General features: G+C 35.3%; 1 protein-coding gene across 7 annotated transcripts in view; it reads right to left on the reverse strand.

Moving 5' to 3' along the window:
* Positions 1-1,983: 1,983 nt before the first annotated feature.
* LOC135610214 (protein MICRORCHIDIA 2-like) overlaps positions 1,984-24,101 on the reverse strand; it is a 71,393-nt gene continuing 49,275 nt past the window's right edge. Inside the window, exons 15-19 of one of the 7 annotated variants that reach the window (XM_065104431.1) lie at positions 17,861-18,015; positions 13,043-13,113; positions 8,724-8,809; positions 2,413-2,455; positions 1,984-2,337 (exon numbers count right to left, since the gene is read on the reverse strand). In XM_065104431.1, the coding sequence (XP_064960503.1) occupies positions 2,314-2,337; positions 2,413-2,455; positions 8,724-8,809; positions 13,043-13,113; positions 17,861-18,015 (379 nt within the window). In that variant the 3' untranslated portion in view covers positions 1,984-2,313. Of the gene's footprint in view, positions 2,338-2,412; positions 2,456-8,583; positions 8,637-8,723; positions 8,810-13,042; positions 13,114-13,903; positions 14,008-17,806; positions 18,016-24,101 lie in introns of those variants that run through there. The other 6 variants (XM_065104430.1, XM_065104429.1, XM_065104432.1 and 3 more) reach the window with 6 other exon arrangements.

Raw genomic sequence — 24,101 nt, forward strand, 5'->3', positions numbered from 1 at the left:
AATAAATAAATAAATGATTTTTAAAATTATTATATGATAAATTGTCATCTGCATACAATCTGAGAATTGATCTCAAGATAGGACCTAAAACTTGCCTGCTGTGTATTTGAACACCGAGGAAAAGGCATATTTCATTTCAGCAACCAACAATCGAAATAATAATAATAATAAAAGGACAAAGTTGAATTTTCCAAAAAGATAAGTAGAAAACGAGAAAGGTAATAAATCGGTTATCTTTTGATGACCCCAAACAAAAGAGGTTTGGACTTTGTATGGAGCAAACTCCAACTAGTCGCTTTGCGACTTTATCAGTGTCCTATCTCGAATAGGTGATAGAGAATGACATTTCATAGTTGAGAACACTAACTAACCTACCTTCAGATTAATCCAAAAGAAAGTTGGGCTATAGTTAGGTTCGCATCAGGCATGTTCTTGAGGTATCAAGTCTTGCTAAGCATCACAAAATGAAGGATTACAATTTTATTCGTTTCGTTTTCTTGATTTAGTATGATCTTTGATGATATTATATTATTGATAAATATTTAACTTGATGAAAAAAAAAAGGTTTGAGATATGGTGACATGGAAAAAGAAGAAGAAAAGAGAAAAAAAGAGAAAGGCTGACTTCTAAAGTGAAAAATAGGAAACCAAAAGGTTGCTTCTTATAGAATTATTTTCGAGAAACCAAAAGGAAAATCAAGGGGAAAAAATTAAAAAAATAATAATGTTTTGTATTGGGAATAAACTATCTGTAAGACATTAGCATTTAAAATTTGACATTTGTACTCGATTATTAATTTATATACCTTGTATGATTTAGAAAAATAAGAAGATTTCTTTATTACTTATTGATATTAATGGTACACAATAAAATGTAATGACCCAATGACTCCCCCAAACTTGTTTCCACAGTAGTAATGACTGGAACATATTATTTGAATCACTTATTGGATTACAAAACATGTAACAAAGGATATATATTTACAAGAATTTACAAGTAAAAGAAATATATAGTGAAAGGAGGGAGAGCAAAAAGGAAAAAAAGAAGAAGAAAGGTTGCAACAAATATGCAAACCTACATAATTGGAGTGGTCACAAAAGAGTTAAAAAAGAGACAGAAAGAGGAAAGAAAACAAAGAAATAAATAAATTTGTTTGGTATCAATTAGAACACATATTCAACTCGAAATTTTTGTATGATTACTGATATATATATATATATATATATATATATATATATATATATATATATATATATTCTGATTATCCATAATCAAAGGTAAACATCTTATAGTTCGTCTCTTTCATTATGTGTATTTCTAAAATTAAAAATATAAGATTTGCAAAGACTATTTGAAATGTTTTATTGCATAAAAATGTTTTATTGCATAAAATATTTTATAGTTCGTCTCTTTCAAAATTTTTTATTGCATAAAAATATTACAAAACCTTTTGCAAAAATTGTTTTGAAATGCTTCATGATTGCGTAAGTTTGAAATGATTCGCAAAGACAATTCAAATGTCTGATGATAATTTAACTGGGTGTGCAGACACTGTTTTCTTGTTCAAATTGGTTTTGATCTAATTTTCTAGAATCAGCTTCTAGTTTTAAAAGCTTCCATCGGACCACAAAATGGGGTTCGCTACTTGTTTTTGGAAGTTGTGTAGCTTTTAATCATTTAATGACGATTTAGGATCTCAAGCCAGTTTAGACTGAATTATGATGACATCTAAATGGTTTCTCAGTTTTTTCTTAAAACTACTGAAATTTAGGCTGATTTTTAGGATCTCTTCTTAGGAGAGTTCAAAGAGCGATTTACTCCTTCATTCTTTTAATTAAAGGAGAAAGTAGTCTCTAGTTCATAAATTTAATGACTGATTGATAGTAAGACCATCAAGTGAAAGTATAATGGGGTCAATAATGGAATTGTTGATCACCCAATCAAATCCTAAGACATCAAGATTACCATAAGATTCTAGAGAAAGGGTTTGAAAATACACTAGAGATTATTCTTCTAATCATCATGCAACAATTAGTTATGTTGGTTACAGTTCGATAGTCAAAGACAAAATCATTAGTATCAGAACCAGATCATTTCGTCAGAGAAGAAAAAATATGAGCCAGACCATTAACTTATCCAATCTACTTATTCGATCGATTTGTTAAGCCAATTGATTCGCAACTGATTCCATTGGACATGAAAACCGCTGTAATTCCATGCTACTTCTTAACCTGCTGCGTTCTTCGGGTTTCCAAGTCAGCAACAAGCTGGGAATACCTATTTTTAGCTTCCTCCAGTTCATGCTCCAACTCCTCAACCTGTACGAACAAACAATAGCTGATAATGGACCTTTGTGTTGCACCCCGTAATGAACAGGTCCGTAACAGAAATATCATGAAACAATTCACTTACAGTTTGCTTTAACTGAGCTGTCTTTAACTGGAGCTCTGCCCGCCTGTTTATTTCAACACCAACTTCAATATTTCATTAAATGCCAAGGATAAAGTCTTTAAATGGCTTGTTAACACCACAAAATTTATGTAATTTCATCATTTGAATAAGCAAAATGTCCAATAAAGCAGTCAACTCATGGTGTCTTCTTTCAGACTGAATTCAACTACTAACCTACAAACTGGTAGAACCATATTTACAAGTAATGGTCGCAAAAAAATTATTTTATAGGCAGAAACTAAAGTCCAAAACTACCGCAGAAAGAAAAGAATAAAGGGTCAAAAAAGGCAAACAAGCATGATGGGATGAATATCAAGCATATGCAGACAACAGGAAATTCTAGCAAAAACTGCCTTGTATATTTCAAATCAACTTGCAGTCAGTTGGCATGCACAAATAGAAAATCTGACTATTATGAAAGAAGTTTTGCGGGAAGTACATAAATAAAGTTCAGAAACTGAGAATAAATCTAATGATACATTTAGGAGGCATAAATTTTCAGCCTATGATATTAGAGCAACCCCAAAGAGCACGTTTGGTCCTGAAAATGTGAAAAATGCCTGGAATAGTTTTACTTGTTTTGTACGTTAAAAGCTGAAGAAGGCAGTAAAAGATGAAGTAAAAAGTCCAATTCAAACTACAATTTCTGGGACAGATTTACAGCATCCTGCCCTTGATAACCTCAATGAAAATACTCCACAGAAGGAAAAAGAAAGAAAAAACACATAATAATGTTTTACCTGTGTTAGTTTTTAAGAGTTCAAGACCTCCCAGCAGAAGTCAGATTCCAACAAAGGCTCTATTTTGGAAATGTGACTTGCTATTAGTACAACTCTCATGGTGCCAAATAATGGAAGTCCAATTTTACCCAAATTCTATTTTTTCCCACATTTACACTATACCAAACACACAAGATTGGTAGCAACTTGCAAGTATTATTGATCATCTTCTATGTATCACTAAAGTATAGACAAAATAGTATTTTACTTTATATGATGACAAAACCATCTTGACAGTCGTATGGTCAATGCTAGTATAAGAATGTTGACTTATTAACGTTATCAGAATATTACATCCATGTCAAGTTTCAAGTTTCATAAGAAATTTCTGGAGAACAAAAGATTATATAAAAGACATATCATTATGCTTGTTGGAAGCATTATTTTGATGATGATCTAGAGAAAAAGAGAAAGAGAGAGAGAGAGAGAGAGAGAGAGAGAGAGAGAGAGAGAGAGAGAGAGAGGAAGGAAGAGGGAAGGAGTAGGAGAGGAAAGGAGAAGAAGAGGTGGTGGAGGCGAAGAATAGAAGTGTCTGAAATGATGAGCAGCAGGTGACAAGCAGACAAGGCAGGTGGTGGTGGTGGTGGTTGAGCAATAGTACAGAAAGAGAGAGCCGACTTGCAAGGAGCAGCGAATCCTTAAAAGTAGAGGATTAGGATCTTTTAAAGCACAAAAGGGGCCAAACATCAATAAAGAAAAAAGAAAACTGGACCTGCTCAAAATGGGGTAGTCCATCTCTCTATCCATGCATGGACCGATAAATAAGGATCAGAACGAATCAGTCCGGGTGGAATCGAAGTCCTTAATGATCACATGATTGGTGATGGCTAGTAACTGTTGATGACTTAGAGCATCATAATTGCATCATGTTTGGCCGATCTTGAATGTGAATGAACTGGAATCCAAGCCAACCAAGAACTACAGGAAGATCTGAATGATGATGATTTGAAGGATAGAGCTCAATAAACTTTATGCTATCAAGCACTTCAAAACTTGAGTTCAAATTGAGTATCATTGAAGGCTATCTATAATATTAAGTCTAAGATATACTAAACAATAATATTTGAATGCTTAATTGGCATAAGAAAAGGGGGTCACACAAACTCACCTAACACCTGGACACCTTAATTTAAAAGTTTAACAAATCAGAGAGTAAAATTGATTCACCAAAATGTAACATATGCTTGGTAATGTGTATATGGCAATCCTTGCCTAGTCGAGTACAAGTTAGCTAACTGGGGAAAGTGACCTTAATAATAATCTGTGATGACTCAATACCATTTACTTGTTGACTACCCAGTATGCTCTACTGGATCGTGGACTAACCAAGGTTTGAAATTTCATACTGTATCGATGTATCAAGCTTTACTCGGTACGATACGTTGTACTGAGCGGTGTGCCTAAATATATATATATAATTAATATATAAAAATATAAAAAATATATATTTTATATAAAAATATAAAAATCAATATATAAAAATATAAAAATAATATACAAAATATTTAACAAAAGGCGTATACAGCCTTGGCAACATCGCCTCCTCTTCTTCTCCTCGTCGCCTTATCTGCGACATTTGGCGAAGGAGGCGAAGATGTTGAACGCCACAGACGTCTCCGGCTTTCGGCAAAGAACATGACGAAGAAGGCCGTAGAGTCGAAGACGAGGCAATCAAAGAGCGCCTCTTCCGCTACTCTAGTCACCACCTCCCCTGATCCTCGTGCCTCTATAGATCCTTCTCTTTACGACTCTTCTCGTAGTTACCTCTTGGATTGAGATCGTCAAGCGAGGGCGGTGCTAGATCGGGATAGAGAAAGGGCATGGAAACAAGTTCGCGTGGAGGTTCTCTCGATTCTCCCTCTTCTTCGAACGCCCTCTCCTTCCTTCTTTGAACACCCTCTCCTGGTAGCGGGCGATCCACGTATCGGTTCACGGGCAGACCGATATGTACCGCCTAGTGCGAGCGGTATGATTCGAAATCACAAACCTTGGAACTAACTAACTTCTGCACATCAGTCCATCGGTATAGTCGAGTGCTCTAGTGGTATACAGCCTTGGCAATGTCACCTCCTCTTCTTCTCCTTGTCGCCTTATCTGCGACATTTGGCGAAGAAGGCGACGAAGATGTTGAAGGCTATAGACATCTCCAGCTTTCGGCAAAGAACATGACGAAGAAGGTCGTAGAGTCAAAGACGAGGCAATCAAAGAGCGCCTCTTCCGCTACTCTAGTCACCACCTCCCCTGATCCTCATGCCTCTAGATCCTTCTCTTTATGACTCCTCTCGCAGTTACCTCTTGGATCGAGATCGTCGAGCGAGGGCGACGCTAGATCGGGATCGAGAAAGGGAATAGAAACAAGTTCGCATCGAGGTTCTTCCGATTCTCCCTCTTCTTTGAACGCCCTCTCCTTCCTTCTTCGAACGCCCTCTCCTGGTAGCAAGCGATCCGCATACCGGTTCATGGGCGGACTGGTATGTACCGCCCAGTACGAGCGGTATGATTCGAAATCATAAACCTTGGAACTAACTAACTTTTGCATATCAGTCCATCAGTATAGTCCAGTGCTCTAGTGGTAAAGACCCATTACCTCTAATTTTCTAAAAGAAAATTTTCATTGTAAGGACAATACTTTGGGGTTCTTAATCAAACATATAGAAAAGAAAAAACATTGTTACATCTTTCAAGTGATATAAATTATCCCTTTGTAATTTAACTAATCTTACTCCATTCACATCTTTTGCTCTCTAAACACTTAGAGTTTCATTACATCTGACAACTAAACACTAGAGTTTATACTAACGAATTGTAATATTGAGTTATGTCACAATCCAGCCCATCAGATAAACTGATTCACTAAATTGATGAGTCGAGAACAACGAGACAAAAAGATATTTAAGCCTAAGTTTGCGATAATAGACCATGTAGCACTATATACAATCAGATCCATACTATGAATTTTAACAAGGGACTGGTGTACTAGTCAGTATTTATTGATCAAGGAAAAACTCGAGACTTGCACTATCACATTTCGAGCGGTCGAAGGTCAAAACAAGGGTTACCATGTAGATCTAACCAATATCTAAGCTAGACAACCAAATGGATCTAGGTTACATCTTTGTAGATTTATACTAAATCTTGGCAAATCTAGCCTAGATCAGTTTGTATCCGGACTAGATCTTTACAAATTTAGGGTGGATTGTTACAGATTTAGTATTATATTTGAAACAAACATGAATCTTATGATATGCAGGTCAAATCATATGTTAATAATTATATAGAAAAGAATACTCCTTGACAAGGATTGAAATATCGTACTATACCGAAGCTTCGAAATTCTCTCGGTACGATACAGTACTGTATACCGAGCAGTATACTGCTCGGTATATATATATATATATATATATATATATATATATATATATATATATATATATATATATATATATATATATATATATATATATATATATATATATATATATATATATATCGGCTACGTCGCTTTAGCGACGTCACCTCCCTTCTCCCCCACGCTCGACGACATCGCCTATATATATATATATAATATTTTATTTATATATTTATATATATATATATTAAAAGTAAAAGAAAAATGTGTGACGTCGCCTCTCTTCTCCCCACAAGGGGCGATGTCGTAGAAAAACGAGACGACATTGCCTATATATATATATATATATGAATATATGTATATATATGAATATATGTATATATATAGATATATATATGTATATATATATAACACTACCTGGTAGCGGGTGGTCCACATACCAGTATGCTGTCGGATCGATACATACTGCTTGTACCGCACGATATCATTCGAAATTGTATACCTTGCTCCTTGATACTTTCGATTAAGAGAGCCAACAGAATTTATAGGGTATAAATTTGACAAATGAAGAAACTAAATCATACAAAATCGTGAAACTAATCTCTTGAAAAAAATAGGAAACTAACTTTTTTTGAATTGAGAAGATACTCTCCTTGGAATTAAAAAAATAATATTTTCAAAATCGGGAAAGTAATTTCCTAACAAATGAGGAAACAATCTCCACAAATCAACACTCCTCAAGCTGGTGAGTAAATATTTTCCATTCCTAGCTTGCCAATAATATCTTGAAATGAATAACTTGGAAGTTCTTTAGTCAGGATATCAGCAAGTTATCTACCTATGGATAGAAATATAGATCAATCCATCATCTAACTTTTCTTGAATAAAATGTCGAATCCACTTCAACATGTTTTGTTTGATCATGTTGAACTAGATTATAAGCAATGTCGAAAGCTGACTTATTATCACAATATAGTTTCATATTTCCTTCCCATCTTACTCCCTAATCATCGAGGATTATTTTCAATCACAATAACTTACAAATACCATGTGTCATGGCTTTGAATTGTGCCTCTGCTATAGATCGAGCAACTAATGATTGCTTCTTGCTTCATGTCACCAAGTTCCCTCCTAAAATAGTACAATAACCGGAGGTTGATCTTTGATTAACTACTGATCCAATCCAATCGATGTAGGTTTCTACACTCAACTATTCATTTTATTCTAAATAAGATGCCTTTTCCTAGACTGGACTTCAAATATTAAAGAATTCTTTGAACGGCCACCAAATGAACCTCTTTAGGAAAATGTATGAATTGTCTTACTACATTCACCGATGTAAGACGAGTAGTAGCGAATTTTTCTCTTGATAATAGAGAAATAGAAAGAGTATCAAAAGATAATAACTAAAAAATAATAAAAAAATTTTGGATAACTATCAGACTTGCTCTGGCACAAGGAGAAAACTCTCAGGTTGTAGGCCTTGTACCTTCGCACGTCTTATATTGTGGACGATGAAATCATTCATCAGAAAAGCAACTTGTGCCCTCGCATCGCTCACACACAAGGTGGGAAAGAACTCAATTTATTGATTCATCTTCTGGTCCCTATATTACAATGTTCTAGCCCCTTTTTATAGGTTCAAGTACAAAAATAAAATAAAAAAATACAAAAATAAGAATTAGCACAATGGTATCAAATCAAATACAAAATATGTTCTTAAAAAGGCAATAATTCTGAATTTGAAGAATAATCTTCCTATTTTGATAAAATTCTTGAATGATGAACTTTCATTTATTGAGAAATGAATCTTCATTCAAGATTTGCAATCATCAATCACAAATCACAAATGTTTGGCCAAGGAAGACAATTGTAAAAGCAAACAGTAAGGCCATTGTGTGAAGTTAAGAGTCAAAATTACTACAAGTGTCATCATTACATATAATATGAACAACATTGCAGCTACCTAATACAAGCATAATAGCTGGAAAAACAAGCATAACAAACCAGGTTAATAAATATGCTAAAGTTGGATCATGCCTTCCCAGTCTTAGGCACTATGAAAATTCAAACAGCGATGATATTTATTAGTTTTCGCCAAAGATCAATAATGAGATAATCTATAACTACAATAAAGTTTTTACCTCATGAAAAGTTGTATACTCTCTTCACTAATTTTTTCAATCAATGTTGGATCCGAGATATCCATAATCTCAATATCTTCAGAATCCTGAAAGACATGTAAGAAGATACTTAAATAGCAACCAATCACACTGCTAATTACATTGATACAATTGCAGTATAATGGAGCACAGAAGCACATTCCCAATTGCAGTATAATGGAGCACAGAAGCACATTCCCATATAGTACAAATTACAAAACACAAAGTCATGAATGCAGATCATACATTTGTAATCCATATTTTAGAAAAGAAGATACAACTGATCTCTCTTGCTTCAGGCACAATAGCTAACAAGAATAATATCCTGTTGTCAGGGACCTTTAGATTTCTCTTATTATGATTGCATACTTATTGGAAACTAGTCCAAATAATGCATATGGCTTAAACTCAAGAGCTCTCAAAGTTTGTCTCAGCGGAGCATAATTTGTTTTTAGTTGACTTCAATACATTGAATATAGCTAATCTACAATCAAGGAAGCATGGTCCTCCTTTAATCTTTACTTGTAACTGAGAAAATTTACAATATAAAGATGCTTCACAATATCAATTAAAGCAAACACAAAATCTCCTGCAATGTCTCCAAAACAGAAAGAAATTCATTCGGTTACATCTGCTAATAGGAAAAATTAAACTGACACAAATAATAAGTAGCTTATTCCAAAAGCACAAAAGATGGGACAAGCAAATGTTCCTCTTGCACCGTATGGCTGACCGAAAATTACGAATGATTCTGTTTTATACAAGCGAGTTGCAGCTTGCATACTGAGCTGAGGATAGGACTAGGTTGTAGCTATATGTCCTCATACCACAAAGGGGTGCTTTAAAGGCACCTACGAGTAGAAGTGTGCAAGCAAAATGCTCAGGCATAGTGGTTGCACTAAGAAAAAATAAGGCTCAACCCAATTTGTTACCACCTGATAAAATCAAGATTTGAAACCTCAGAAAATCCAATTGCAGTACTACATTTCAAAGTCTACATATGTACTCGGAAGTGCAGCAACCAATACCTACAAAAATGATTAACAAGCCATTAGGTCGCAACTACCTTGGCCAGCTACATGGACCTTCTTAAATTAAATTATGGTTGAGAGCAAGGTTTGAAATATTGTACCGCACCGACGTTTCGACATTTACTCGGTACGGTACGATACAGTATACTGAGTGATATACCGTTCAGTATATATATACAAGGTTCGCTGTACCGTACCAGCGTTTCGACCCGGGCTCAGTACGGTACAGTACCGATGTACCGGGCGGTACATCAGGGCATACCGAGCGGTACGCCCTGGTGTACTGAATATTTTTTTATTTTTATACTGTAGCAGTGCTAAAGTATAGTACTGTAGCACTGTAGTAGTACCGGGTGGTCCGCGTACCGATAACCTGTCAGACCGGTACGTACCGGGCGGTACGCTTCGATACGGCAGACCTTGTATATATATATATATATATATATATATATATAATATTTATAAAAGGCAACGTCGCCTTTAAAATATATTTTTTTTTCCTTCTCCGGGCGATGTCGCCTTTTTCGGCGACATCACCGAGGTGACGTGACGTCGCTTAAAAAATATATATATATATATATATATATATCAGGGTCTGCCGTACCGCCCGGTATGGGCGATACGTATCGGTCCGACAGGATTTCGGTACGCAGACCGACTGTTACCGGTCCGAGGCAATGCATCACTGTAGCAGTGTACTGTAGCACTGTAGCAGTGTACTCAGTACACCCAGGTGTACCGCTCGGTATACCGTACCATACCGGTACCGAGCCCAGGTCGAAATACCGGTACGGTACGGTATTGCAAACCTTGATATATATATATAACAACCGGTAACAAGCGGTTCGTGTACCAGCCAGCAGAGAGACCGGTATTTAAAACTGCACACCTTGATTAAGAGCATTATCTTTCTACTGATTTTAATAAGTTCTTTTGGGTCTTCCTCTTCTTCTTCATGCATCTTTATTCTAATTATCCCATTTAGATCGTGCATCTATTGGCCTTTTCTCATGAGTATATTCAGACCTCTTTAAATAATTTTCTTTTATTTAGTCATGAACAGGGACCAAGCTTTTAAATACAGTATTACATATCCATACTGGAATTTTAGTAGACAGACATATTGACTGGTACGGTATGGTTTACCTGAGTACACTTGTTAGAAATTACTTACAAATTGTTTGTCCTGTTGAAAAGAATGATTGACACTCCTGTATACTGATATGGTAATGGACTGACATGTATGGTTAGCACTATGGTAATAGAATCTACAATAGGAACATACTAAGTTGTTTCCAAAATATATATATTTATCTATTATATTTTACTAAGCCATACAGTAATCTCAATATCCTCATGTCAATGAAAGTAATCTTTTGTATATGTTGTATTCCAGAGACCTAATATTCCAACTTACAAAGCATATAGTTAGCAGCTTTCTTATAAAGTCCCATGTTTATATGAGAGGTTACGCAATACTCATGAGATCTCCCTCTACCAAACTATCTTATTCTCAATCTATGAACTAAATTTTCATCCATCTTCCCATCGTGCTAATGGCAGATCCAATAAATGTGTAAAACCTTTTAAGTCCCAAAGATTTGCTAAAACTGCACGTCGTATGTTTGATTTTAATCTACTTCGTCGACACAATTAACTATTAAGATTAGTCTCCATAGTTCAAGCAAGAGTATATCACAATTAAGTTCTCATCAGAAAACAGTATATCAATAAAGTTACTCGCTTTAGCAACAACACCATCAAACATAATTTTGTTACTTTTAAACCACTAGATACTAATTTTCTAAAACTCAACAAATTTATCTCTAGAAGCTTTATAATAGACATAAAATTCAGTGGCACTCATTTCATATTTTATCATAGAAACTAATTTTCAGTCTCATAATATGGCTTCTTAACTTAAATCTTATATAATTTGAGCAACATTCAATATTTACAATATTCTTATAGACAAATACCAAGAACATCTCAAAAGATCAAGAATTTTACTAGTTCTATTTTTCATGAAACCAAGGATTGAAATTTCGTACCATACCGAAATTTTGAGATTCACTCAGTATGGTACGGTATTGTAAACCAAGCAGTATATTTCGGTATACCACTCGGTATATATATATATATATATATATACACACACATATATATATATACACATATATATATATATATAAAGGTTTTCGTCGAGGCATCGCCTCTCTTCTCCCCGCGCACGGATGAGAAGTCGCCAACAAATGAGGAGGAAAGTGACGCCGATCTCCAAGTTCTCTTCTTCTCCCTTATCTTTCTTCCCCTTCTCCCTCTTCTTTCTTCTCCCTCGGTCACCATCTGATTTAGGATGATAACGGAGCGAAAACAACGTCGATAAGCCTCAATCGACAGTACCGCTCGGTAGCAAGCGGTGCGTGTACCGGTCTACTGACAAACCGGTACATACCGCTTCGTATCATTCGGTATTACAAACCTTGTAGAAAACTACTTAAACAAACTACCACTTGAAGATCAAATATCATTCGATCCTCAATTCTTATCTATTTTTAAACTTCTTTAAGTTATTATTCATATCGATTGCATAATTTTTCATAATTTTGTTACTAATCACTTGACCTCTAAAGCTATCTAATGATTGTGCATTTAATTATTCAATAACATAATCTCTCTCATTCGATCCTCAATATCACTAACAACACGATCTTCACTTTTTAAGCATCTTATATTTATCTGAAAATACTTAATTTCCAAAGCTCTAGCAAACCTAAACATATCCACACATCCTCTCCCAATACATGATCGAGCCTCTAAAAGTATGCAAGCATCAACCAAGTGCATGAACCTTGCATCTTGATATTGTCCCTGGAAAGGATAAGCCTATCACCAAGATGCTAATATTTAAGATCATATGGAGGATAGAGAAAATAACCTTTCACCAGTTTGCTAGAAAAAAAATGTAACAGCTAATCAAATGGCAATAGTTTTTCAGTTGGATACAAGGGTACAGATAAAAATTCCATTGCATATCAAGATAATGTAACGTCAAAAAGAAAGTAGCAGTAGTATAATGAAGAAAGGAGTTTACCAATATTCAAAATACTCAAAGAACAATACCAAATATGTGAGAGTATACTGACCAAAAACTAAAAAAGGATTTTTACATTAGAGTTTTTAATTGATATAAAATATCATTAACGACATTAAAATTTTACTTAAATAGCAAAACAGCACAATATCAAATATGAGCTTGCAAAAATTTACCTCTCCTAGTTCAGATTGCTCCACGATAGAATATTGAGCACAAGCTTGACCAGAAGGTTCTGCAGCAGAAACTTTAATAAACACATAGAAACAGAAAAATTAGAATATGAGATAATGTATGAAATGCTGCATAAATCATTCCAAGTAAGGACCTTCAATTGTAATTTACAGCAAGTATTCTGGGTAACTGTTCTATTATTCTTTTGTGGAGAGAATACAGAAAATCTATGGAATTAGTTGGGCATAAACACAAAACCAGTTTAATTTCCACAAGCTTTTCTTTTTTATTTTTTAAAAGACTGGTGAGGAACCCAGAATCTCTGCATATGCTTCGACACCATCTCTGCAAATATTTGAACCCAGAATCTCTTCATGACAGTGAGGAACAAGCCAAAATTATGCTTTTACTACTACTGTAAGTAATAACAGAATTGAGTGGTTGGGGTAATAAATACTATGTATGTAGATGAGTGGGACAAGTAGGAAGAGTTAGAGCAGATGGTACAAGAGACACATCAAGAAATGAAGTGGGCTTCACATGTTCATTAGAGAATGGCTTTGGATTACATATTGAAGGTAGATGAGCAAATTAAGCCTTTAAATGGAAAATATTGTGACAGCCTAATTACTTCCACACTAAAAATGGAAGAACTAAAATGAGGTCTAGAAAAAAAGGTGAACCCAGCGTATGAAATTCCTACCAATGTGGAGTCTAGGATACGTCAATAAATACAACATTATCTTTATATTTAGAGAGGTTGTTTTGAAGACTTGAATCCTGATCACCGAAATCACAAAGCAGTAACCTTATCATTGTACCAAGAACTATTATGAGTCATATAAAACTAAATAGACTCACTACTAGCAACACAGACTTCAAAACTTTTGGCCATGCACAACAGATTGTATACCCGAATAGCTAATAGGTTCAAGCGCTCTAACCGACTTGTTACTGATGAGTTCTCCTATAATACGTAAACAAGAATTAGCATCATATTTGTTTTCACAATTTTCTCCCATGGTGAACAACTTTCACAAATTTGAAGAAGCATGAAGAAACTGCAATGATTGAAGTAGCTTGTACAAACACTTCAAATACAACTGCAAAAATGCAGGAGGCAAGGGCTACAAAAGTCATCAGTCAAGAGACAAACATGATCATAGAAGTGATATAGAAATTATTATCCATAACCATTGGATGCAAGTTCTTAATCACATAACTTGAATGACATGATATAATTACATTATCCAAGATATCTAAAAGGTTTTGTCATATGAACTTATCCATTCTTCCTAACTGTCCTCAGTTCTATTGCTATTACTACTAAAAGTATATCTCATCTATTTAATGTTAGTCCTAATTAATCTAAAATCTTTAGTTTCTAAAATTTTTCCTCATCATGGAATGTAATTTTGTCCAGATTGATATATGCCGACCGGTATCTATTAGGGCATGAATCAAGACATAGACCTTCCCTTTTTGGGCTATGTGGTCCAGTTTATTTATTAATTTTTTCAGCCTACCACTTAAGGTTTGCATGCAAGGTATGGAGTCACCATCAGACCTCCAGGTACTTCTCATCCTCATCTTCCTTGTCCTCTTCTTCCTCGTCCTCTCCCTCTCTTCTCCCTGACTTCTCCTGCTCTTTTTCTTCTTCTTGTCCTCGTCTCCATTTATCGATACAACAGCATGGACTGGACCTGTACCAATCTGATCATGGACCAGAACAAGTCTGATACTCAACTGCAAACATGGGTCTCCATAACTCAAGTTTAAAACTTATCAAAACTCTCATCAATCAGAATAATATTACTAAGAAATAACATTTATCATATGGGTCTATCTTGTATATGGCTTGTAAGTTTGTCCATTATGAATATCAGAAAGTAAGGACTTATAGTTTATTCCTGAAGTAATATTATAATAATAACTATCTAGAGTCTAGACAATATAGTTTTAACACTAATGAGTTAACTGTCATGCATATCTTTAATGACATAAATAGACTAGTAGATTTTTTTTCCAATAGATATCATTATAAGTCTTAAGGACTCTATCCTAAGTTCTTTCCAAGTCAATAAAAAATTATATGCAATTCTTTCCTTCTACTCTCTATATTTTTTCATTTATTGTCTTAACAAATAAAAGCTTCTGTAGTTGTATTTTCAAACATGTAACAAGTGTGATTCCTGAGTCCACTGGTCTAGAAAATCTTGGTATATCTTTTGAAGGTATATCATTTTGATGCTCAGTCTTTAGCTGATAACAACATTTCCTCGTCCAGAAATTCCTCGACACTGATTAAAATATTTTGGGACAGCCTGTAAGTAAAAGCATTGTGCATGCCAAACTTTGATGAGCATGGCTAAGTATACATATACACACACTGTGAATTAACCTTATGTAGTTACTTATGTTAACCAACAACTGTTTGATCTATCATCAGCAACCATTTCATAGTTCATTTGTGTTTAGCCATTGGCTTGACATCCTCAGATTTGTCTCTTGTACATTTCTAGTATATTGCTTGCTTTACTTACACCAAATCCTCCATTTTTTTTCCTTCAAAGATTTTCTAACCACTGACACAACCATCTTTGCTAAACACATGATTTGAACAATTACCATCATTTTGACACATTTTCCTTAAACAAGGAGGAATATAAGTTCTTACAATGTCCCTTTCCTCAAACAAAACCATACTGAATATAATAGCCATCAAGAATTTTTATATTCCAAACAAGCACATCATTCCTCTCAAAATAGGCAAAGCATATTAATAATAAAAACATATAAAGAGTGCATTCTGCCATGTTTCCAATGCATAGATGCCAACTTAGAAAAAGCTTAAACTTCAGAAGCAACATCATCGATGACCAAGAAATAGCTCATGAGTTGTGGTTCATGAACGGGAATGTATATATCCGGTATCAAAGCACACATCTCAAAAACAGGGAAGTTTGAATGATTGTGCAATTAGCAGCTTTATTAGAATATTGAGCTATCATGGAATTGAGCATGAAAACTTACATTGACCTTACTAGTATGTAGTGGATTAGGCATTCACAAAATTTTGAAGAATGAGTAATATCAACTTCCATTCTATTTAACAGTATGTAGTGAATAATTTACTAAACCAAAGGACTTATTTCCCTAGAAGCAGAATTTTTTGGGCCACAACTTCACTAATCTGGCAAGGACAAGTTTGGCATCTCACATATGGAATGAGTTTTGGATCCCCATAAATATTCACCTGTAAGTAGCTGAATGATATAGTTGTTTATCTTCCGAAGAAAACTTCATTTATATCATATACCACCTAAATACGACTTCTAGTTAGCTCCGTCTCTTGAGTACCCACCACATTTTATCTTGAAACTAAACCATTAATTTTTTTAAGAAAAGACATCTGCGAGTCTCTCTTTCCATACTTGATTTCATTGTCCCAACAAATAAGCTCTTGTTGTTGATAGTTCAAGAAACACCAAAACTGATTTACAGAAGACTCGTATTATATTCTAGTCAAGGTTCGCCGTACCGTACCGTACCGGCGTTTCGACCCAGGCTCGGTACCAGTACGGTACGGTATACCGCTCGGTACACCCAGGTGTACCGAGCGGTACACTCACGTGTACCGAGCACTGTACACTGCTACAGTTCTACTGTACACTGCTACAGTGTTACTGTACACTGCTACAGTACTCGGTACGGTACGGGGCGGTCCACGTACCGGTCGTCTCTCGGACCGGTACGTACCGCCCGTACCGGGCGGTACGATTCGGTAAGTAAAACCTTGATTCTAGTTTTCATTTAGTAATCCTTTCATATAGTATTATAATATGGTACATTAACTCAAAATTTTGAATAGTGATTCCTCCCATATTTTTATAAATTGGCATCCAGAGCTTTCTTTAATCATCAAGCTTTTTCTTAATTTTTGAAAGTGATAAATCAATATTTAACCAAACTACTGATCATCTAAAATCCAAATTATCTTGAAAGAGTTTTCATCAAAATGTACAGTATTACCTATTTTCCTTATAAAATAATTTATTTACTCTCAATTGCTTATTTCTACAAGAAATCAATGGTTTCAGATCCTTCACTATTTTCGGTCCTTAAAGCTATCTTTCTTATAGGATATTCATTAAATAACTTATTCTTGATTTATCTTAGAATTATTAAGAAGCACTTCTCGGCCTTCATCCTTTACAAATCTAATAGTACGAGAATATCCTTAGATTTAGTAAGCCTATAGAAACTATCATAAGCCATTTCCTCACTCATACTTGTAATGTTCTTAGTCTCCTTTCTAGTGTAAACTTCTGAATTGTGCTCATAAACAAGCATGCCAATTGCCATACCACCCTTTAACTTCCTATGATGTTATCTTCCATCAAAATTACCTTACTAAAAGCCTTATTGTGTTAATTTCTTATATAAAGGCCATCATAGCTGATAATGGCCATATATATCTGCTCTCAGTGTAATACTGAAATTTCATTTTTAGCAAATTTCTTAAAAGGTACATCCAGGATTACTTTCCAATAAGACTTCCCTTACAGATTGAATTTCATCCAGTGACAAAAATCCTACCACAGTGTTTGTTGTCAGTTCTTCATCTAAGCATGTGCATCTAACAACCATAAAAATCAAGCTGACTGCATAGATCAGCAACAGGTATCAACATTATCTTTCATCACAGTTCAAATACTTTTGATTCTAAAATCTAATTTTCAGTTGCTAGGTTATGGGTAACATACACTTCAGCTTCTCTTAACAATATTTGCTAAACACAATTTCGGATAACATGATACCATCAAGACGAGTAACTCCATCAACATGTACAGAAGGCATTTTGTGCTGTGTTTTTGATGAATGCTCATAAGAGTGTTTATCAGAATCCTTAAGTTTCCGTTTCTCTGTTTTTGTACTGTAGGATTGATAGCCAATCAGATGACAATTATGTTTCCTGCAAAAACCAAGAAACCATTAACATTACAGAAAGTAAATTAAATAACAATTAAACTTGTAACAGAAAAGAACGGCATCACTGTTATGATGATTAAATTAATCAGTGGAATTACAGTTATATAATCATGTATTTGAGAAAGAAAAGTTACTCCATTATAGGTTCCTATCTGAATATATTGATTATAGCAATCAGCATCAAAGTTGTAAACTAAAGTGCTGGTTCATCATTACAAAAAAGTGAAAAACAACACTTACTTAACATGAAAGCTAGATAAAAGAACATTTGAAACCTTAAAACAGCTGAGATGACAAAGCATCCTTACAAATGTTTAAAAAAAAAAGAATCTGACATCTTTTTCAGCCAGTCAGTTCTGAGATCATTGTCTTCTCAAGAAGAAACAGAGCAGTTTGTCTCCTTATCCATTGTTCTTACTTACATTATGACAGTTCTAGTGCTACCAGTCCATTTTTCTCTTTGTTCTTCCAGAACTGAATTATTGAAGAGCTCATGAATATAACAGATTTCTGTTGATGAGATCATTATGTAGATGGTCCAGCCAGTAGTTGTTATTGGACTAAAGTATTGTAGTAAAGTGCAGGTAATTTGGGAACATCCTACTTGAACTCCATTATGTGCAGCTATTTTAGAAGAAAGCTGATAATACTTGATCCAGAATTGTCACTTAGAAAACTAGAGATTATCTATGTTCTTAGTAAAACTGAACATCACCATTTAATGATATAACCTCTACAGAATTTCCAAGAAAGTGCTACAAATTTAAATGGGAGGATTGCTAGAAAATATATTCCTCATTTCATTTAAATACTTGGAAGTGGATTTTCGAAAACATGATGACATATGGGAGTGCTTGATTTATTCTTCAGATGAAAGTATGAGGTCTTTTGTTTCCAAGTACCATGGTCTGGTATTTTTCCAATTGCCCATATACAGTTTGATTTATTTTCTCAGTAACTTCAAACTATTTGCCACAGAATGTCGGACTTTTGATTTGATATGACTAGCATTTACTGATCCAACTAGCTAGCAGAGCACCCAAAACTGGGCAGTTCAAGCCCAATATAAGGCCTACCACCTGGTTTAGCATGTGTCCTAACTCCTAAGCGAATCGATCAAATTTCGACCATTACCGACCTATTCCGATCAAAAACGATTGGATCTTGGTTAAGACTCAAATCCGACCATTGGGCTCTCTTTTGGGCCTATTTAACCTCCACCTTTCAACCTTCTATCCCCATCTTTTACTCTCACCCATTTCACTATCACCACACCACCTAATTCAATGGTATAACCAATCCGTTAACTTGTTGAGTCTGAATCACTACCCAAAATGCTTGAGCCTTAGGTTAATAGTCAAATTAACCTCGCCTGTAAGACTAAGTCACTAAATTGAAGTCATAATCTCACACACTTAATCCGCCACTTAAAGTCTTGACGTTCTTGTCAAGGCCAAACATAACCCAAAATTAGACTGTAGTTAGGTTTAGCCCAATAGTGGTTCTATGTTGTGACGTGTCCTCTAATCCCGTTCATGAGTAGCCTTTTTCTATTTGAGCCCGTCATCATACCTAATACTAGATTGACTGAAGTCCTTTACTACCTGAGCCCCACATCATGTCCTTTAATACTAGATCGGCTTTGATACCATTTGTCACGATTTCATCTCATGATATCACTATTGACACTCCACATTTTAGCTTGAGATCAAGGTGTCACAATATATATATATATATATATATCAAGGTTCGTCGTACCATACCATATCGGCGTTTCGACCTGAGCTCGGTACGGTACGGTACCAGTGTACCAAGAGGTACATCAGGGCGTACCGAGCGGTACACCTTAGTGTACCGAACAATTTTATACTTTTTATACTGTAGCAGTGCTACAGTATAGTACTGTAACAGTGCTACAGTATAGTACTGTAGCACTGTAGCGGTACCGGGCGGTCCGCGTACCGGTAACCTGTCGGACCGGTATGTACCACCCGGTATGGGCGGTACGCGTACCGATAACCTGTCGGACCGGTATATACCGCCCGGTATGGGTGGTACGCTTCGGTATGGCAGACCTTGATATATATACATATATATATATATATATATATGCACCCTAAACCCTAAACCTTACATATATATCCATATATATAAATATGGCTCTTCTTCAAGTGAAATAATATCTTTTAGAGCCTATGTCAAATTCTTTTCTAATATTCATTATAGAATGATATGGCCATAGAAAATCATTTTAGCATCTTGATGATCACTAGGCATAAGGTAATTTTGTAATTTTAAATTTTGTGAGGTTGACTGAGTCCACCAATGCGGTTGTACTCCTATTATGATAGTTATAATTGTTGTTATCTTAAAGTATGATCTCAATATCATGATTTGCAACACCGTACCATACCGCTTGGTATAGACGGTATGTACCAGTCCGATAGAGGACCGATATGGGCGATACATCGGTACGCTTTATACTCTTATCATGATGGTCATAATTGTTGTTATCTCAAAGTATGATCTCGATATCATGGTTTGCAATACCGTATCGTACCGCTCGATACGGGTGGTACATACCAGTCCAATAGAGAACCGATACGAGTGGTACATCAATACACCTTAATGTACCGTGTGTCAGTATGCTCGGTACAACTCAGTACACACCGTACCGATAGTTGATCGATACACCGTTACAGTACAGTATTCAGAACCTTGCTCGATATGCAAATGGTTTAACTAAATCAAGATAATATATTCACTTGCTTTGTTAATCCTATTCTCTTACTCTCTAATTCACTTCAAAAAGAAAGATTGATTTAAATAAGAAAATTAGATCTCTAAAGCCGATTTAATTTGTCCTCTTATCAAGCTTAAGGAGAATGTTTATTCTTGAATGATTAGGTTAGAAGTTAGAACTCCTTGATGTACACCTAGTTTAAGGCTAATTATATGAGATCATCTTTAGTTTTTGGTTGATCTAAGATCTAAGCAAGATCTATGATTATCAAGACTTGTTCATCATTGATCTACGATAGATCTAGCTAGTTCCGACTAGATCCATTCGGACCTTGACTTGATCTTTGTGAATCTAGGCTTAATCTTTGCAAACCAAGGGTAGATGGATTTGGATCTAGCCTTGATCAGAATTGATCTTGGCTTGATCAAAATATTTGAATGAATCTAGCCTTTGTCATTGCGGATTCATTCGGATTAATGCTTGACTTTGTGGATCTATCCGGGAAATTTGAGGATTTAGCATGGACTTACTCTTACTTTTTTTGGAAAATGACCCCAAGGCATCAATCGTATAATCCGACACGACAACACACTCATCGCTAGGGGCAGTGCCATTATTTGTAAAGTGTCCATTGCGACTATGTTGATCAAAGTAGAAGAATAACCCATCTGAAGTAGCGCTTGATTGATGGATTTCCTGATGTCATTAAATGGATAAAAGTTCCTCGAAAGATAAGTAGGGCCTTTTGAGAATAACTTGATGCCTAGAAAGCCCTATAACTATAAGACAAAGCAAACTGTGAGAAACCTAACAAGAGTGCTATAGAGATGAAAGTATATGATAAGTATGAGAGGCACGGTGATAATGTTGACTCGAGCCTCACAATTGATAACATGTGCTTCCTTGGAGCATCAACACATGTATAAGGGAATGATGAAACACCGGTTGATCAACTTGCAGTATCAGTATAATAGTGGCAACGGACCAGATCTGTTTAGTGGACCATTTACAACGAAAACCAACATTGGTGCATAAGAATTGGTTGGGACAATAAGCATAAGGCAGCCTAGACTACAGAACTTTTCAGAAGGATTTTCAAAGGTCAACTCTTAGTATCTTAAATTTGGATCTTGGTGCTAACCCACCATAGACAACAAAACAAAGACGGATTAATGATGTCTACAGCAAGGAGAAGAAGAAAATTAGAATTTGAAGGAAGTTCAACTTCAATAAGATCCTAGCCCATACAACCCAATGTCCTTCCTACCAAGCATGGTACCATCTATCCAGAAGTTTGGTCCAAGAACACAACCTGCTAATCCAATGGAGAAACATGACACTATGTAGATGAGTAGGTTCAAGAGCCTAGAGATTGGACTAAATAATTCAAGAAGCAATAGTGTTAGATTAATGTGCCATAGTTGTCCGAGACGATAAGAACGAGCATAATCAAATACCTTTTTTATTACAAGGACAGTTTTTCATAAACCAATTGTGTCCAAAATTCATGATGCACACAAAGGATTTGATGAACATTGTTGTTGGGGAGATTGGTCCAAAATATATTATACTGGTGGTGACCGATTATGGAGCAAGTATCAAGAGGGACGGATAATAATTGGAGCATAGGAAAATTTAGAACACCATATGCAGCCCATGATGATGGAAAATATTAGTGAATTGATGAAATGACATCGGTTAAGAGGACAGTGTCAAAGGCTCAAACCATCATAACTGATTTTCCAAGCAAGACCAATCTCAATTGATGCCAAAAATTTTTAACAAGGCAATCAACATACTCAATTTGTATGAGCAGTATTAGTATGTTTGATCTGTCTATTCTTGACTTCTAATGAGATAATATAATTAGAACTTATCATGAATTACTTGGGAATAAACAACTGTACATTCAGCAGTTCATCTTTCAACTTGATGAACTCCTTCTGCAATAGATGAAAAATTTTTAGGAAGAATCCTTGTGAATCTCAAATAATAATAGTAAGAAATGACAAACTGCTCAAAAGTTGGACATTATGTACTACATTGGGATATTTGATGAAGTATGCCATCAGCTCCATTTTTCTGCCTGTCCAAGACTTGGGAAATTCTATGAAGATTCACATTTTTCTATCATCGTACATGGATAATTGAAGCATACTCCTACAAGAGCAATGCTGAAAAGTTACCAGATTATAGAGTCATCTAATTTATTTCAACTTAAATGTTTTGAAATGTTCTGTTTTGTGAAGATTTTCTTAAAACTACAGATCCTAAAATTAGATAAAAAATTTCTTATATCCCCTTTTATATATGTATAGAACCACACAACAAAACATCAAACTTCTTCCTCCGAAAAGAACTTCCAAATTTTTATTAGTCGATTAATAAATCCCAAACTGATTCTTTCTTCAAGTATTTGGATCTAAAAATCCAAACCAAAAGCCAATTATGTGCTTCATGAAACCACTCCTTAATTTTCCTCCAAATCTAGAGAGTAGCAAAATAACATGTTGTCATGTTTCACAGTATCAATGGCGTTGTGTGCCATCTCTGATACCCTCATGGCTCATCTGTCGTAATTTTCTGACTACTGTGAAATAAAATGCTTGAGAATGATACTTCTACCTTCCACCTGCGTCAATCACATCCATTGGGCAGCTGCGAAAGCAATCGATCCCCACTTCATCCATTGGGCAGCTGCGAAAGCAATCTAGAGTGCAGCAAAATGATATTCCAACTGTTGATCGTTTGACAAGGTAATTTCACAATTGTTCAACAACGAGACTCAACAAATAGTCGTTTCACACTTGTTCGTAATGATCCACATATTCATCAATGGCTTAAGGTTATTATGATTCCTCTAGTTACTAGCCATGAAGCCCTCAATGGAGTATTCCAACTTGATGACTCCACCATCACGTGAAGCTGAATTATCTCAATTTCCAACTTGGTTTGATCATTAAGACAATTGTTTTCCATAAGGTTCGTCATACCATAACGTACCACTCAGTATGGCGGGTACATATCGGTCCGACAAGAGACTAGTATAGGCCATACATACATTGGTATGCCCCCCATGTATCATGTGTTGGTATGCTCGATATAACTCGGTACAGCTTGGTACGTATCATACCGTTAGTTGGTTGGTACACCAGTATAGACCGATAAGGCGAACCATGGTTTTCCATTCAATCTTTGCTCATGTTGATTGTATAGTCAAGAGGAGCCAAGAGGACAAATCCACATAGTAGTTGAAGCCATTAAGTCATAAAAAGGACCACACTACAAAGTGAGAACAACCTTCTTGACTTCAACCTCCATCTCGT

Source organism: Musa acuminata, chromosome BXJ2-4 (assembly GCF_036884655.1).
Source record: "Musa acuminata AAA Group cultivar baxijiao chromosome BXJ2-4, Cavendish_Baxijiao_AAA, whole genome shotgun sequence".
Lineage (NCBI taxonomy): Eukaryota > Viridiplantae > Streptophyta > Magnoliopsida > Zingiberales > Musaceae > Musa > Musa acuminata.